General features: G+C 35.9%; 2 protein-coding genes across 5 annotated transcripts in view; one reads left to right on the top strand and one right to left on the bottom strand.

Annotated features, from left to right (window-relative positions):
- Positions 1-1,291: 1,291 nt before the first annotated feature.
- On the bottom strand, positions 1,292-6,117 carry LOC103711985. 3 transcript variants are annotated; one of them, XM_026806552.2, is made up of 4 exons: positions 5,811-6,117; positions 5,384-5,420; positions 5,184-5,305; positions 1,292-1,722 (listed from the first exon to the last, which is right to left on the bottom strand). In XM_026806552.2, the coding sequence occupies exons 1-4, from the start codon at positions 6,054-6,056 to the stop codon at positions 1,627-1,629; spliced, it is 501 nt and encodes a 166-aa protein (XP_026662353.1). In that variant the 5' UTR covers positions 6,057-6,117; the 3' UTR covers positions 1,292-1,626. The 3 variants fall into 3 exon arrangements, with proteins under 3 accessions (XP_026662353.1, XP_008796567.1, XP_008796566.1); XM_008798345.4 differs by lacking the exon at positions 1,292-1,722 and adding an exon at positions 2,878-4,796 and having other exon boundaries at positions 5,811-6,114; XM_008798344.4 differs by lacking the exon at positions 1,292-1,722 and adding an exon at positions 4,822-5,106 and having other exon boundaries at positions 5,811-6,109.
- A 1,765-nt stretch (positions 6,118-7,882) lies between these two features.
- Positions 7,883-17,710, top strand: part of LOC103711993 (F-box protein At-B) — a 35,695-nt gene continuing 25,867 nt past the window's right edge. The window contains exons 1-3 of one of the 2 annotated variants that reach the window (XM_017844004.3): positions 7,883-8,067; positions 8,179-8,427; positions 9,546-9,751. In XM_017844004.3, the coding sequence (XP_017699493.2) occupies positions 8,245-8,427; positions 9,546-9,751 (389 nt within the window). In that variant the 5' untranslated portion in view covers positions 7,883-8,067; positions 8,179-8,244. The remainder of the gene's footprint in view (positions 8,068-8,178; positions 8,428-9,545; positions 9,752-17,710) is intronic. The other variant, XM_039116864.1, reaches the window with a different exon arrangement.

Here is a 17,710-nt window from a genome sequence, read left to right as displayed (position 1 = left end):
GTGTAAATTTTACAGACTATTGGATGTAACTGTAAAAAATGTAAACCTCACGGATCTTTGTAATTTACTCAAATTTTTAAATATATGTTGGCCACATTTTTTTTCCTGAAATTTTAGACCAAGAGAATGGGCAAGTACAATAATGGGGCGGTGTCAGGAATGTTTCTATCTAATTGCAAAAAATGATGCATTGTTGAAAAACCTAGTATTTGAATTATTAACTATGTTTCTAAACAATCATTTTCTAAAATTATTTCTCATATTTTGAAAAAAAGAAACAAATCTTTAAAAGAATCACTTTTATCAAAGGATTATACCTCCCCAGCGCGAACACGGTCGAAAACAAAAAGGGCAAAAAGCTCCTCAACCAATTTACATTAGTGGAGAAAATCTTGAACCTTTATATTTTCTTGAGGCTATCTAAAATTTATAAATATGAAGAAAAAAGATAGAATTTTCGTGGCATCAAATACATCTTAGTAATCACACCATCATGGAGAATTTTCCAATCAGTTTGTTAATGTGGTCTAAACTTGAAAAGGGACCAGAGAAACCAATAAAAGGAAAATTATTCAGCTGACAAACACATCATTGAACAAAATATGCTACATCATACTGCCACCAGAGCTAATACAAGAGCCCCAGTCATACCAACCAATACGCATGGTTGATTTCCTTCAAAGAGTGTTATTATTTATTTACACTCATTAAATCTTCTTTTTTAACAATATTGCAACATCTTGATTAGAAGTCTGTAGGTAATTCCAGCAAGCTGAAGACAACCACCTCATGAGAAGGGTAGTGAGGTATGCTTTATACACAAGCATCAGCTATCCTGTCCATTTTACCAGCTTCAAGGTGAATGATAAACAAATGCAAGTTCTATGATAAATACTACGAATTTTTCCTGGCTGGTGGTTAAATCTAAAACAAGTTTTCTCAATAAGAAGACACCATCATGGACACAAAGCCCAAACACTCACAGTCAGTTCTTTATCATATGCAAGGAACTTCACTGGGCTTTATTGCCATCTTAAAGTAATAGGCGTTCCCTCAACAGGAAAAATAATAGGCCTTTATTCTTCAGTATGCCAACTTTTGATACTTTAATTCCTACAGCTCATCTAAATTCCCCTTTCTTCAGCTTGTAATAATTTACCGCTTTCCATAGAGAGCCGTAAAATGGAACCAATCAACCAAACTTCTTAATTCTGAGATGCTTTCAGGAATACAAGAATCAGTAAGGTTTCAAGTTTTACTTATCCATTAGATACCAGTTGCAGTCAAAACATGGCCTAAAAACACCACATGGTTAGTCATTAAGCGATGCTTCTCTGTTTTGATGTACAACAAACTAGCATGTACTTAACAGCATATCTTAAGGGATCACTTGGACTTCACCTTGCAAGCACATACCTCTTTGATGGGAATTACATGACAAAACATCTCGACATAACAGGATTCACCAAAAAGGGTTTCTCATAGATAAATATGAAATTTTCCTAAAACAATAATTGCTAAGTCTTCTACCTTGCAAGCTGCTCTATGTTTTCTGATGGAATGTACTGAAATCTGTGGGGCATCAAATATGTGTTTTTAGGTCACAATATGCATATCATAGATCGGCTATAGACTATTGTTGTTGACATCACTGGATCTCTCCCGCCTTCGATTATGAGAATCAGATGACAAATTGCAGACACAACTCACTCTCAAGGCAGCCTGGAAGACAAATTGATTTGCTATATTTAAAGTCCAAAATTTGAAGTTCAAATCTCCAAGGAATCATACAAAATGAAATGAGAATCAAACAGGACAGTCACTAATCCACAAAACCAGTTAAAAAAATATAGGATTTGAGGAACACATAGAAGATTGAAATCAGTTTCATGGAAGTTACAATCTGAAGGTTAACTTGGCATGGAAGGAGATGAGGAAGGGCTCTCATTAACGTTTAACTACTTAAATTAAGTCTCCTCTGTTGGCATTATCAGTAATACTAGTGAAAGATAATAACTGACATGGGCAAAGTTCTGCTGGTGCGCAGATACAGGAGGTTTGGATCCTTCTTTAGCTTTATTCAAACTCATAGAATATATGTATGAAAATACAAAAAAACTGATATATTTCTAAGATTGTAATGCAAATGTTTTGTGTGCGTTGTGCGGCTACGTGGCTGCAGAAGCACCTTGCTGAATAATCACATGCTTCGAGCATGCCAAGATATTATAATGATCAAATGAAATTGAAAACAGCAGCAGAAATTGCTTCAGCTGAAAATGGTACAAACTGCACGAGTCCAGACTATACACTTCGGTTCAATTTGATATGGACTTTAAAAAGCACCGAATAATAAATGAACTCAATAAAAAAACAAAAACGGATATTGCAATATAACCATAAATATTTGCTATTTGAATCCTACGGCATGTCTTCATGATCAGTTCCAATCATGGTTAAGTCAATTTAGGTGAAAAGCAACTGTAATTTTTTAACTTTCACTCAAAAATCTTCTTTGCTCTTCTACCATTTTAACCGGCCCATTACCTGAATTCAAGACCCTTCTTCATGAGGGTTGCCTGTAGCTTAAGCTGCATATGTATAGAACATGTTATGCGTCTTTCCCTTGCCTTATTCCATATCATCATGCATTGTTTTCTTACTGCAGTATGTGACCATGACGAGATTTTTCTATTTAAGTGTTTATAAAGCTATGCCATTCAATTGGGAAAACAGATATATTAGGCGAAGAAATGCAACCATTAATTACAGTGTTGCACGGACACGGATATGAGAACAGGATTCGGATGCATATCCCAGTGGCTAACTCAGCAAGAGAGAAAAAAAGATATGGGGATACATAGGATAAAATTATAGTTTTAACTGAATTATACATATATTTATACCATGGATATCGTTTGTTTAAACATTAAAAATAAACAATACAGAGATAATGTTTGTTGAGGTCTTACAATAAAGATGTTTCTCATTCAAACTTCCCAATAATTTCAATACCTACATCCTTGGCCAATCATTAAGAAGAATAAATACTCACTTCTATGAAGGGTCAAATTCATTGTTGGAAGAGTTCAACTCTCCACCAATCTTTGAAAGTGACAACTCTAGAACTTCACAATATTGAGGTATCTCATACATATCCGAGTTGGATACATATTTGATACAGATTTATAAGCCAAACGAAGTCGAGGTAACCTTGGTTAATTAACTAGTAGTAAAATATTTCAAATTATATTCATGATCAGTATCAAGATTAAATGATACATATGAATGGTGATGACTATTTTTATGGGTATAGATGCCCAGTAAGTTGATATAGAGTCCAAGTAAACAGCACCTTTTTTTCTTTCTTTGTTTCTTCTTTCTTTTTGTTTTTTTTTTGCATGCCCGTGGAGTGGGCTGAGAAAATCAACTTTTAACTTTACTGAGAAAACATTCATCAGTAAAGCTTGGCTAATAAACAATAAATATGTTTATAAAATTTAAAATGTAGATTGAACAAAGAAAACAAAATGAAAAGGCACAAGCCAAAAACAATCATGTTCTTAATAAAAACTAATTAGATTCTAAAATTCACGGGTCTGATTGTATCAGTGGTTGATACCAGGAAACTCAAACATTTTTGAATAAATGCTATAATATTTTGCTTCTGTTAGCATTTCATAACTGTTTGATCCATAAATTATTGTATAAGAATTTAATGTAGGCATAGATTAAGAAAGATTTAGAACTCTGACAAAGAAAAGAATGGAAGCATGACTAAGTATTAATGCAAAGTCTTCGGTAAAAGTATCAAAAAGTTCTATAATTCAAGATAGCATAAAAGTACAAGATATAATGGAATAGTATTTGTGAATTAGACATTGTGCTAAATGCGATAATGCAAAATATTTTTGATTACTTGTCTGTTTTACTTGATATATTTCTAGAAACACAAACAAGACATCAAGTTTATTAGTATAGTACTTGTGCTTTGCAAAATTTTCTCCTTAATTTTTACGCAAGGGAAGCAGTAGGCCTTCGCTTCTACATAATAATACTCATCACTCTCCTCACTTATGCTCACTTAACTTTACCAGTAGAACTTCTATAGCAAGGGAAGAAAGGATAAAAGGCATCAACTGCACACCTTTGTGTTTCTAAGATTATCTCCACACCTCAAGTCCAGAAAGTACCTTACTAGGGTAATACATGAGCTACCAAGCATTCTTCTTTTTGATCTTGCTACAATCTTCTTATTGTTAACTTTTCATTTTAGAATGGAAGGTGGCTTTGATAAAGATTACGACAAAGCAGAAGAATGTGCAAGTGATGGTGTTTTTGCAAGAGCATAAGGGTAAAACTCAGATCAGTAAGACTGTTGCATCTAACTTCATCTTCCTATATAACTAAGAAATTGTTGACAAAAGCAATCCTTTGCTACCTCCAGTTGGTAAGTCAACCACAACATAAACTATTTCACTATAGAATACTAACTTTAATTATCTGAAACTCCTCCTTTTACATGTATCATTTGACTTGAAATTAGATCCTTCCAAGTACATGCCAAAACTCCTGCTACTGTCATATACCCAAGAACTATCAACAGCACAATGCCATAGTATCCTTGTTGGAGAAGTGGGAACGTCTTCATAAGAGCATGCTAAGCTGACTCAACACTTACCTGACCCAATATACAGGAGTAGAACTTCCACCAATCAATCACAAGGAGGAGTGATTTGTGTCAATTAGATAAGTGATTTTGAGCTCATTACTCAAGGCAGTCTTTAATCCTGAATCTGGAAAAACTAGAAATAGATAATATTGTTGACAAGTTCTACATTTATTATATACAAACTATTTTATATTACAAATGCAAACGCAATTTAAATCATAAAACATCCCAAGATTAGAACAACAACATGATCTTTTTAAACCATATTTTTAGAACGCTTTGCCACGAAGCACCAAAATAAAAGATATTCTAAGTTGATTACACTGTTGCTATAAAAGACAAAAGCTAATAACCACCCAAGCCTCAATGCCTCAAAAATTTTCTGGACTGTCATCTAATTGTCTCTCATCTTCAATATCCACCTCCAAAATTTCCTAACCAAATCAACTTCATGTCAATGCTATCTTCAATATGTCAGTTTTGTACACACACTATATAAAGAGTAACTTACCGGGATCCTATTCTTGAGATAATTACCGAGACGTGCTAGGACTATAGCTCGCTGATGCCAAAACCGGCCTTGAAGTCTAAGCTTAACAAAGGGGCCATCTAATTCAGCAAGATCAACTTCACCTAAAAAACATTTTTATAGTCGCATCAATAGAACACTTAAACAGAGAAGAACACGCTTAATGTAAACTATCAGATTACCTGTTATGCCGACTGAGGAATCAAATATCTGTGCAAACTGAACATGAAAAACATGCAATTAGTCTCTGAAAGGTCATAGTTATTGACATTGATGAACAAGTCCCATAATATATAAATTATGGACAACAAACATATATGCCCAACACCCTGCAAAAGATAGAAAAAACAGAGAAGTATAAAGTATCCAGATCCAATATTATATCCAACCTCAAATTCGTATGGTAAACTAATTTTTATCCTTAACATATTCCTTCTATTGGTTAAATTAAAAGGCGCCGAGCCCATTCATACATGCACGTTGACTGTAAAATTTAACCAAACTATGCTATTGAGGACATTATTACTGATTCATATAATTACAGGAAAATAGGATTGTTATACAAAAGATCGTTCTTTAAGCCCAAAATACCAAAAAGGAGCTACTTGCCTCCGATCTAGCGTCGATTAGGACCTGGCGGATGTTGTCCTCGTTTAAATCGAGGGGAGGGAGAGCTGCAGTTATCGTTGGGGAGCGCAATCCCCTGGGAAGGGCCTTGAGTTTCCGAGACCGAAAGCTTCGGCTTTTTAGGCTTAGGGTTTGGAAATGGGGGATTTTGGAGAGGTTGGAGTGAGAGCAGGGAGAAGGGAGAAGGAAAGGACTGGTCAGGCTCGTAGGGTGGACTCGCAAGGCCATGCCTGTTTAATTTTGAAGGTGGAGGGACAGAAGCAGGGACATCTTATCCCTTTTGGATCGGGCATCTTCTTATCTTGATTCTTCCTTGCTTGCCCTTCCCTTTCTTTTTCTTTTTTTTCCGAAGATAAATAAGTTTAAGAAAAATTATATCTGCACCATGTGCAACATATGGCCATACATCATGCTAATCAGGCCATCTTATTTCTTGTTTTTGTAAGCTTTTTTTTTTTTTTTGGTACAACGGCAGCTCACACCTGTCGAGTATGAATGCTGCCAACAAAAATAGAGAACAAATGACTACAAAGAGGCTCCATCATGGACGCATGGTCCACCCAGATAAAATCTCCCGAGTGATATGCAGCAAATGAGACAACTCAGTCCGTGGCACAATTTGCCTCTCTATAAATATGAGTGGCCAGGTGAAAGTTACACTCCCCCAAAGGTCGGCATATGTCATGGAGCAGCGGCCTCTCCTCTGCAGCGCACCTCCGATCTCGAACCCACTCAATCACAATGGTTGAGCCTCTCTCTAAATGGATACAGTCCGCGCCCAGAATGCATCTCGTATAGGTAAACTCTATTCATCATGCACTCGTTATGTTGCTGCATAAGGTGTAGAATATAATTTATTCCTAGTTAGGGGAGCATGAAAACCCAATCAAACAAAGAGTTAGACATAAGTTGTGGCCTGGTGATAAAACATTCCTAATCTTTAATGGATCAGATCAGGATACATAAATTCAATATCATATAGATTGCACAAGTTACAAGTTATTTGATGAATTTGGTTCTACACAATTTAGTTTAATACTGAACTAGTATCTTTCTGTGCAGCATGATAAATTAATTGTCTTACCAAAATTTGCTAAACAAAAGAGGGCCTGTAATAAGTGTTTCCTTTTGCATTCATGTTTAGCAGCCTCTCCACATTATTGCATGATAAGCATCAAAAAAATTGATGATGACCTCCAGAGTTGAACCATGCAATAATGAGGCCAACGTGTATTTTCACTTTCTAATTATGCATCATCAGTGACTAGATCAAAGTTTGATGCCCCTTGTGAAACCCAAATCCATAAATTAATAAATGATTGTGGCTAAGTTTAAAAAGAAGAACAAAACATTTAAATATTGGTAGCATGCACAACTAAACTATATGACTGTCAACGTATGCGAAAATATTGAAGTGGAAAAGTTATGGGACAGGCACATATAGAAAGGTACAAGGAGGTGCAAATTAACTTACAATATATATATTATATGAGAAATATTTAGCAAGTGTGACCAATAAAACCATCAAGAAGGCTAGTCGTTGTTATTATGAAGTTTTCTGCAAATTCATACACAAGCAATGTGAAGAAGATCCAAATTACAAAGAACAGCATGCAACTTACTTAAGCGGGAGATGATGGCAATTGGAAATTGTCACGGGTTATTAAGAAGAGCTAGAATCAAAAGAACGTTAGAGCTACGATTAGTCTCGATATTTAGCAGTTGGAAGGAGCAATATCTATGAAATTTTATTAAAAAATAGGATGAAAATATAAGAGGCAGGTCGGTAGAACGATAATTTTTATAAAATTTTATAGAATTTCAAACCGTTCATATGGACCGAAAAGCGAACAGGATCGCGAACTAAATTGCCTCTTTTATTGCTCCATTTTTATGCCGTGTCTTCTTTTTTCCGGCTTTTTTGTTTGTATTCACGTTTGAGTATGTGAGCATAAACCAAAAAAAATATTTATTATTATTATTATTATTATTATTATTGTTCTTATTATTTTTATTCCTATTATTCTTATTGTTATTATTATTATTGTCGTTGTTGTTGTTGTTGTCCGGAGTCCAACGCCGTCCGACCGTGCGACCTGCGGGAGAGCTCTCCAGGCGACTTTTGCGCCGTCCCCTCGTCCGCTCTCCCTCGCGTCTACTTCGAGTCGAATCCATGGCGATGGCGACCAACTCGTTCCCCAGATACCGAGCCGTCTCGAAGGGCACTACTTGAGAGCAGGTAACCGATCCCAAAATCTAGCTCTCCTCAATTCCACTCGTTATCATTGTTATCTTTGCTAGGGTTTGCTTCATCTCTTCATTTCACCCCGATTTTTTACTTTTTAAACAGGATACGGACTTAATCCAACATTAATCCGCAGCTCCGTTCGCCAAGAGTCTCTCAGCGCAGTCGGAAATGGCGAAGGTGGTACGAGGAGGCGGCGATGGGGGGCTGATAGAGAGGCTACCACAGAGCCTAGTACTGGAAATATTTGGGAGGCTCGACTTGGAGTCTCTGTGCTCGGCAGCTCCCGTCTGCAAAGCTCTCCGGTTCTCGGTGTCGCAGGTTCTCTCAACCATCTCCACAATCGACCTCTCTGTGAGTACTCCCAAATCCTTTTTCTTGACACGTTTGCTCCTTTTCTTCACCCATCTTGCGAGAATAACTAGTTGGGTGCCGTAAAGTTGGAATCTTTGTGCAGATTTCTCGCTTCTATGTGAGGTGGATCTTTGGTTTTGTGATTCTTCTGCACAACTTAATGGGTCTACAATTTTAGACAGTTTCATACGCTTTTCAGATATTTGAGATGCCCTCTTGATTGTGTCTGGTCAATAATGTTTCTGGTAAAAGAAAAATATGTTTTTATAATTTTTTGGGGCCTGTTGACTCTTTATTTAGGATGTATCTTCTTAAAATTTTGAATAAGAAAGATTTTCCCTTTTATCATTATTCTTATTGTGTGAACAGTGGATTAATTTGGTTTCCAATGTCCATGATACATTAAATGGGTGTTGTTTGGTGTGCAACAGATTTGCCTGTTCTGTGTTAGAAATTAGTTTAGTTAGAAACATGTCCTATCCACTATGTAGGTAATAATTACATAGTGGTTCTCATCAAATTCCTAACTTATTCGTGCACATTAAAGCTCAGTATAATTAAAAAGTGGGGTTTGGCTAGAAAATGGAAAGGCATGCGAACGATATAGTTTCTGGGCATTTTATTTTATTTTGGTGGCAAGACAGGTTTGAGATTCAGGTGGCTGGACCTTTTGATGTGCCTTGTAACTTCAGTTTGCTTACTTCAGCACTTTCAATTACTCTTATGTTTATAATTTTTCCTTATAAACAAGTGTAGATTATTGAATTGCACTTTGCTCTCCTTTTCATCATTCAAAAATTTAATCTTCGCATATAATCTTCATTTTATGAGGTAGAGCTGAAGAATGCAGGAAAAGCTAAACCTACCTATGCATTTTAGGAATAGACCAGACTAAGACTGCCTAATTGCACACCTTGCTGCCCTTGAATCATGGGCCTCACATATATTACATGTAGGGCCCACATTAAGAGGGTGCTTTTTTGTGGTTGTTCAGCGTGTGGACAGAGTTTGGTTGCACGTGTGCAGCTCTAGCAGCTCTGAGATTTTGAATAGATGTTTGAGTATAATCTAGACGTTCCTTCATCTTTCTTATTAAATATTGGTTGTTGTTATTGCAGGGGTTTTCACCTACTGTCCAGATCCTGAATAGAGTTCTGACTAATAATAGAATGCTTCGAAGCCTTACCCTTGATTGTGCTCGGCTAGATGATTCTTCAATTGAAGTTTTTGCCAAGGAACATCTCCAAGAACTTGTTTTGCTTAAGTGCTTCCTGTTCTCTTCGTATATTTTCACAGCCATCGGCAGAAAGTGCCCCAATTTAAGGTATGGATCTTAGTTTCCATAGACCACATCAAACCATTGAATGAAGAGCTAAATATGATGTTTTTGTCTTACCTGAAAGATATAATTGCAATTATTTAATATGTTAGCACAAAATTGATTCCTGGACATGCTATAGCTTGGTTGTTTGCCAACTATGATATAATTCATCCAAAAAGTGTGAGTTCAGGATTTTAGGAAAGCTTAAATGGAAGTCAATAGATGTTATCTGAAAAGAAAAATGTGCCCCTGCCAATACACAGAGGACCCAATCCTTCCCTCTATAGAAATGGTGACCTAAAACATCACTAAGCCTTCTATAGTGCATGGTTAAAGTAAGCAGGATGTGGAAATTTTAGTGGAATACATGAAGAAAGTATATATTTGACTGCAACCGTTAAGGTTCCGGATGTAGAGAACAAAAATAGAGGTGATTTTATGAAGTTCTGTCATTTTAAAGATGGGCTATGCTGTTCCTTTTGTTCAAAGCTATCAAAATGAAGTGCTTCTGTCTCAAGTTTTATTATAATAGGTCTAGTAAATAGAAAAGTAGACACTATGGATTCTTATAATATAAACTTGTGATTAAGTAGGGAAGTCAATGAGTCTCATGTTTATTTCCTACTCATATTACTTCCCATGGTTCATGTGATATTCCTTCGACCGATCAAACTAGCATAAATCAAAAAGAATAATGCTATAAAAAATTAAAAGAATAAATATTCCAACTCAGAAATGCATAAAACTTGTGGGTTTTCGAAAACAAAATATGAAATTTGTAGTTTGCAGGCTTTTCAAAATTTTCACCAGCCTCAGTTTCTGTCTGAACATTAAGCGCTCTATAGAATCACAATTGAGTTAGCGGTCATCAGTGTAGAAGAAATGTATGTGAAGTGCATTCGAAAGATTTTGATCAAAAGAATATGAAGTCTAATATTTTGAATGATATGTTTCTTTAGAGTTAGCTGAATTTATTTCAATTTTGTTGTATAACATGACAATCTCTCTTCCAAGTAGCGACTTTTTTTTACTTTTTTGTTGCATATATTACGATTCTGTGTCATGGGAAGCAATAAGACAAAATGAAGGGCCATTTTCCACCATATGGGGAAAGGAATTCATGCTCACTAGCAACTGAACACATGCAATGCACGTTTAAGAAAAATATAAAATTTTAAATTATACCAAATTAAAATATGAAAATAATATTAAAAATAATCAGGTTTTTTTGTAATTAGATTTGTCCTTATCTGTTTGCAGCCTACTTTTAATTTTTCTAATTTGTTTACTCTTACAATTTTTTATTATGATATATTTTCTCCCTGTGTTTAAGTGAGAGAATAACAGAGAGAAAGGAGTTTCTTTTTTGTATGGTCACCAAAAAGGATATCTTCTATTAGTTTTTTTCCCTTGCGGCTAGTATTTTCAATTTTTCCCCTTTTTGTTTCCTTTCACATTTTTTTATTATGGCCTTTTCCTTAGTTGTTTGCAGCTTATTTGTTTATTTTTTACCTTATTTTTTGGAAGCCAGGGTTTTTGATTTGTTTCTTTATTTGTTTACTTCCAGAACTGTAACTAGGTGAATTTTCCTTATTTATTTGTAACTAGGATTTTAAATTTTTTCCTTATTTATATACATGGAAGATTGCTTTGCTAATCTAGAAAGAATGATTATTTTTGGTATAAAAAAGCGAACAGGCTTAACTTGCCACTAGGCAAGTGCAATCTCGAGCGACGGTGATTGCAAGGCTGGCGCATAGCGTGTCACATGTGCATTCCCTGCAATCACCATCCATACCTGCAGCTGTGCTCACCAATGGTGGCGAGGCAAGACACTTTCTGAAAAAATGATAGACTGAATCTAAACAGAATGGCCCCCAATTTTGAAACTGTCCTTTTTAAACATAGTATAGATATTATGAAGCAAAGAGGGCCACCATCACATAATACAATTGGAATGCAAAGATGTAGATGACTTGAAGCATTAAGAAGGGTATAAAAGAAAGTAAGAAACCCTCCATATCATATGTTGATGCCTGTGGAATCATTGTAGAATGACTGTTTGTAGGAGATTTGGTTTATGCTATTGGAGAAAAAAAAATGCTCAAGAAAAAAAAAATACTGCAGTCAACTTCTGTAGAATCTTGCTATTTCTGTTATATATTTCAACGATCAGTTCATCTGATATATAATGCAATAATTTTGTCAAATACGAAATGTTTTATCAGCAAGAGCATTGATACTTGACTCAATGTTCGCTTTTGATATTGCAGTAACTAGTAAAGCATGACAAGCTATTTACATCCATAATGTGAACTATTTCTTGTCTATTTTCTACGGAAAAAATGATCAACTTTTCTTAATGAACTGAAAAGTTAAAACTCATGGCATAGGTTATTCCAAACATGCAGCAAGGCAAATTTGACTTCAGAAGATTAGTAGTGCTATGTTTTTTTTTTTTTTTTTTTTTAAACTATAGTTTTATACAAAATGCAATATGGAATCACTCAATGTTGTTCAGTGACTTTAGTTTGACATAATTTTCGAGTTAGCGCTCCGGGGGCTACTCCTACTGCTACTGTAACTGCTTTCTTTAGGAAATGCCGACATCTACTCGAAATGGCTTGACATTCCAGAACAGGAACTTCACTCATTTGTTTGCCCGAAGTCTGCATCTTCTATTACATCGCCTCAAAAGAGTGAAAAGTCCCTTCTTGCCTGACGAGTTCTTCCTTCTTTTCTTGCTTTGCTACCGTCTGTGGCCTCTGCCCTAGATTCAGCTAAAAAGCTAGCTCTCGCTTCATCCGATGCTTCAGAAGTTTGAGATTTGAAAAAGCCCTCCGCCCGTTTATCACTTCTAGTTAAAGAGGCCAGCCGAAGGGTAGCCAGCTCTCGAGGTCTGCTCCTTATGGTGGTGCTGTGAGAGTGAATTCCCAGAGTCTCAATCACTACCTTTCCCTGAGATGGAAAGAATTCCCTTTTTGGAAAGTGCTAATTGAGAAGGCTCTCAAGTCGACGCCTTTACCTTATTTAGGGAGGCGGGGGCTCCACTTGACAGGCCCAAACAAACTTTCGGGCGGTTTGAGGTCAACAGGCTGTTTTCCCTCTGCGGGAGCCAGCGTCCCGGCGTTTTTGTGCAATAAACTCCTCTGGCCGAAGACTAGTGATAGGTGGTCCTGCGGAGCTTTCGGAGAAGGGTAGCCTAGTGTGTAAGCACAGCAATGAACCTATATCGTTAAAAAAATTTTATTAATAACCAATCAGAGGTACTTAAGTGCTTTCAGCTTTTTTAAACTAAGGTTGAGAATTTCTTCTTTTGTCATCGGATTCCAGTTTTGCGCTCAGATTCAGGGGGAGAATATGTCTCATCAGCTTTCTCTCAGTTTACAGCCACTCATGGAATTGATCATCAGTTCTCCTGCCAATATAGCTCACAGCAAAATGGGGTCGCAGAAAGAAAGCATAGACACAACTAGTTTTAGAGAGAACTCAGAAAGCAAAAGCACAAAGGCTCCGGTTGAGATCGCTGGAAAGAGGGATAATAAACGCAAGAATAGGTTAATGAAAGAAATGAATCCCTTGTCCTGAAGGTCCTCCTAGTTAGAGGTATCTCCATCGGCGACCTCTCTACCTGGTCCTCTTCTCGTTCCGGAACCCGTTGGATGGTTTTGGCTGCTCGGTCAGCTCATCTCGTTCGACCTCTTCGTTTTGCTGTTTGTATCGGAAACATCTCTGGAATCAAAGCAGGGCACTCGCTTAGATGGAGGAAACGAAATAGGAGTTCCTCAAATTGAGCTTTTACCTCTCCAACCGCTGCCCTAACGAGTGGGAAAAGAGAGTGTATTCCCTTTAGTTAGGATCTTACATAGTTGCATATATGAGAAAGGACTGAAAATAGCCTGAAAAATCATTTCATAAAAGGGTTGTAATAAATCAAATTGCAACAAAGACATTTGCTGTTGTAATAAATCAAATTGCAACAAAGACTATTGGAAATCAATAGTAAATAAGAAGACTATAAATGTTCTGACTAATAGTCAAGAAGAAATTCTTAAGATATTAGATCATGCTACTAATATCGATACGAAAAGAAAGTTACAATTAAGAACCCTAATAACATAGACAATTTAGGGCCAAAGATACCCAGCCTAGGATATCAATTAAGTGAAGTCTTGAATAGATTTTACTCCTCTTAAATGAAAGAGAAACCAATTTCAATAAATGAATTGAAACAAAAGGTTAGCTAATTAGAAATAGAAATTACTCTATTAAAAAAGGATAACCAACAGATTAGATCTAGACTTTTAGATCTAGAAACGTCTAAAGAATCATCTTTAGATAGAAAAGGAAAGAAAATTATCTTTCAAGATACTGATGGCTTGCCTGAATATTTAAATATGTTAAAACAGGCAGCCAGTCAAAACTGGTATATCAAAATTGATATTAAAATCAATCAAAATCATCTTTTGCAAAATATAATTGCTCTTATTGATTCTGGTGTAGATTTTAATTGTATCAAAGGAGTAGTTCCGAAAATTTATATGGATAAGACTACTCAATCAGCTACAATAGCTTAAGGCATTAGATTGCACATTTCTGATAAATTATCAGATGCATATATCAGTACAAATGATGTGGACATTCAAACATCATTTGTTATAATCAAAAATTTGACACATAATGTCATTCTAGGAACACCTTTCCTAGACAATATCATGCCTATCAATAGGATAGACAAAACAGAAATCTTTATTGAAAAACAAGAAAACAAATTAAGTTTTCTTTTGTAATTGACCCTCAGACAAAGATCATTAACGAAGTAAAAGAACTTATTCAAAAGGAGAAATTATTAATCTCCTCTCAGCAAAGCACACAAGACTTTAAATTAAAAAGTCTCGAATATATTTCTGACTATTATACAGTATCAGCGTCAGTCAATGACTATAATCATTCAGAAGGAATTCCGCGATGGACACCACAACAAGAGGCCATGGTATGGAAAAAGAAAAAATTGATGAGGTAAAAAATTTGCCTTATAATCAAAATGCATCAACTATTGATGCTATCCTGAAATAGGTAAATTATTATAAATATTATAATACAAGTTTTGAGGATAATCCTTCCTAACATATGTGTTTTGCAGGGACATATAATCGAAACAGAAAATTTACTAGATATGTCAGGGGACGCAATGCCAATGCACTTCCCATGAGTACAGAAAATGTTCTTGCTCATTATGATCGGGGACGCAGTGCCAATGCACTTCCCACAAGAATTTCACAAATTGTGAACTTGGTATTCTATTTGAAAAAGGATCAAAAGAATAACCAAAATAGCAAATTATTATCCCTCAATGAATTACGTTGTAACCAACTTAATTCTTTAAGCCATGGATGAAGAATAGTATTACAGGAATAATATCCCAATACTTAACTCTAGAGAAGTAATCTGGAAAGGTATATGCATCATTATTATAATAAAGATAATCTGAATAATTGATGATTCATCGAGTCGAATAATATTGACTCATTGGCAACAGAATTGGTAATAACCAATTCTGGTTAAAAGTCATAATTGCAACTGCCTCTATAAAAAGTAAGGCAACCAAATTCAGAAAGACAGTCATGTGATCAGTCAGAATCATAGCTGAGCCACCAGTTCCGAAGGAATTTACTTTCAGCAGAAACACATCAACTTTGTGTCTACATCAGCACATAGCTTTCGGCGGAAGATATCCCCTCCAGCCAACAAAGAGAATCATCTTGATTAAAGCTGCTTAATATCAAATCAGCTTTGCCAGCACATCACTACAGATGAAGCAATATCTTTTTCAGCAAGCAAAAGAAATCTACTTTTTGAAAAAGCTACTTTTATAAAAGAAGTTTTAAGTCACATCAAGTCAATTTTGCCTTTTCTTCAGGCGGAAGGAATCGCTCCTGATCAGAGAAAGAGGAAGATGCTTTTTGAAAAGCTACTTTGTAAAAAGCAAGATGCCTTGCTTTATTTTACTTTGAGTCTTTCGGTCCTTCTTTTTCTTTCTTTAAGTCGAGTCATTGTTTTATCTGTCGGCCATGAGCGACAGACTAACTTTCGGACTCCAAAATAGATTGGAATCCACCTTGAAAACTCGGTCTATAAGAGAAGATGCCCTCGCACTTGCAAAGGCAGAACCTTTCAGACCTTTGGAGTAATTGAATTTTTTTTCTCCAACTCTGAGCTTGCGTTCTTTCCGTTTCCGCTTTCTTCCCACTTTTGGTATCAGAGCCAGGTTAGCATTGTTCAGTTCATAGCCCTAAGCCCAAGAGGGAGGCTACTGGTAGTACCTCGGGCCAAATCGTAGAAGGCAACTATTCTTTGTGAGGGATCATAGGCCAAGGCATAAGCGCCGGTGAAAGGCCTTGTTGAGCCAATCTCATGGGGGTAGAGAACTGGGCATAGCCAGAATGACTGGCTAAGTGCATTTGGCAGTGCTAGGTGCGTGAAGGTATGGATGTTCAGAGCTTAATTATTTTATGTTATGTTTTTTATTATGATTCATAGACTAAGGACATGAATTGGTTGTCATAATCCATCGTGTGTTGAATTATGTATCGTTCAAACTGAAGTTATTAGAATGACTAGCGGGTTACTAGTCTCAGATATCTACTGTATTGTCTGAGTTGAGGTCGAGGTTAGGAAGGCGTGTTTGCTCGTTGATGCCGGGGTGGCGAGTAGGACGTGTTGGGGCATTTTGTTGCCATGTTCCTGAAGACGACCTCAGAAACAGCACAGTATGAAATCAGATTGATTGGAGACCCAGATTGTAGTTAATTCTATGATTAAAGTTTGAAAGGTATATAGTTCAACCAGATTAAAGGATTTAGACACCATATCTTCATGGTGGTAGTGTTTTGAGTCTTAGAATCATAAGAAATGATCATAAGATAAAAAAGTTAAGATCCATAACATGATAGCTTCATGCATAGAGCACTGGCCAGTAAGCCAAAGTTATGGAAAATAAGCCCAGATTCAATATCTAATGATAATAATGAATATAATTTAATAAAATATGCTGAATCAATAGAATATCCAAAATATTTGGATGAATTAAACAATTGGACAATTCCAAAGGTAAATCCAAGCCAAATCTATAGAAGAGGATGGCTTGAGATAAGTTCAAAAATGATAGTAAAAACTATCGAAAGAACTATCCCAGTGAAACAATAATCTCAGACATTTAAATTGTTAAATGAAGATGACATTAAAGCATACCGAAAGAAGTATCAGTATGGTACAGGTTTTATTTAAACCTTTGACTTTTCTGAGAATTGATTCTAGTATTATGTCCATAATTAGGGACGGAAGAAACAATGATTTCAAATCATCTTTGGCAGCAGTTGTAGAGACTAGCCTATGCCATGGACCAGTTTATTTTAACTGTTCCCCAAAATTGAGTTTGTCCTTAACAGATATAAATCTGTTGAATGCCTTAGAACTTAAGGTAGCTACACATAGGTATAATTTCATACCTATATCAGAGGTCATAGCTTTGAGCTATAGAATTTATTATAAAACCTGATAACCCTAGCATCTAGAATCCGAGAGGTGAATGTTCAGAAAGGGCTAACAACTGTAGTCCAAACAAATCTTAAATCATTTCTAATGTGGTTGGTCATCAGAAATGACTTTTCAGTTAGGATCTTAAAGTGTATTTCTTTTAGTCAAAACTCATTTCTGATGGGGTCGGTGATTCCTTACCCTTTTCCTTAGAGTAAATTCCATAAGGAATATCATTCCTACTTATTCCTATTCCTTCAACTATCTCAATTTCTTCATTCCTCATTCGAGAAGTTGAAGCTCTTGTAGGAATACTAGCCTGATATGGCTCATAAGATCTACTTGATAAAGATCTTGTTACTTCTGGTAGATGTATTTTTCTACTTGAGTTTTGGAACATAATTTCTACCGACCCATTTGTCAGTT

Source organism: Phoenix dactylifera, unplaced genomic scaffold (genome assembly GCF_009389715.1).
Source record: "Phoenix dactylifera cultivar Barhee BC4 unplaced genomic scaffold, palm_55x_up_171113_PBpolish2nd_filt_p 000143F, whole genome shotgun sequence".
Lineage (NCBI taxonomy): Eukaryota > Viridiplantae > Streptophyta > Magnoliopsida > Arecales > Arecaceae > Phoenix > Phoenix dactylifera.
The sequence above is the reverse complement of the archived record's forward strand: the minus strand, read 5'-3'. Positions and strand labels throughout refer to the sequence as shown.

Coding starts and splice junctions, on each gene's coding strand:
- LOC103711985 (XM_026806552.2), bottom strand. CDS start 6,056: ATGGCCTTGCGAGTCCACCCTACGAGCCTGACCAGTCCTTTCCTTCTC. Junction 5,421..5,810: donor TAATCGACGCTAGATCGGAG/GCAAGTAGCTCC, acceptor TTTCATGTTCAG/TTTGCACAGATATTTGATTC. Junction 5,306..5,383: donor TTCCTCAGTCGGCATAACAG/GTAATCTGATAG, acceptor AATGTTTTTTAG/GTGAAGTTGATCTTGCTGAA.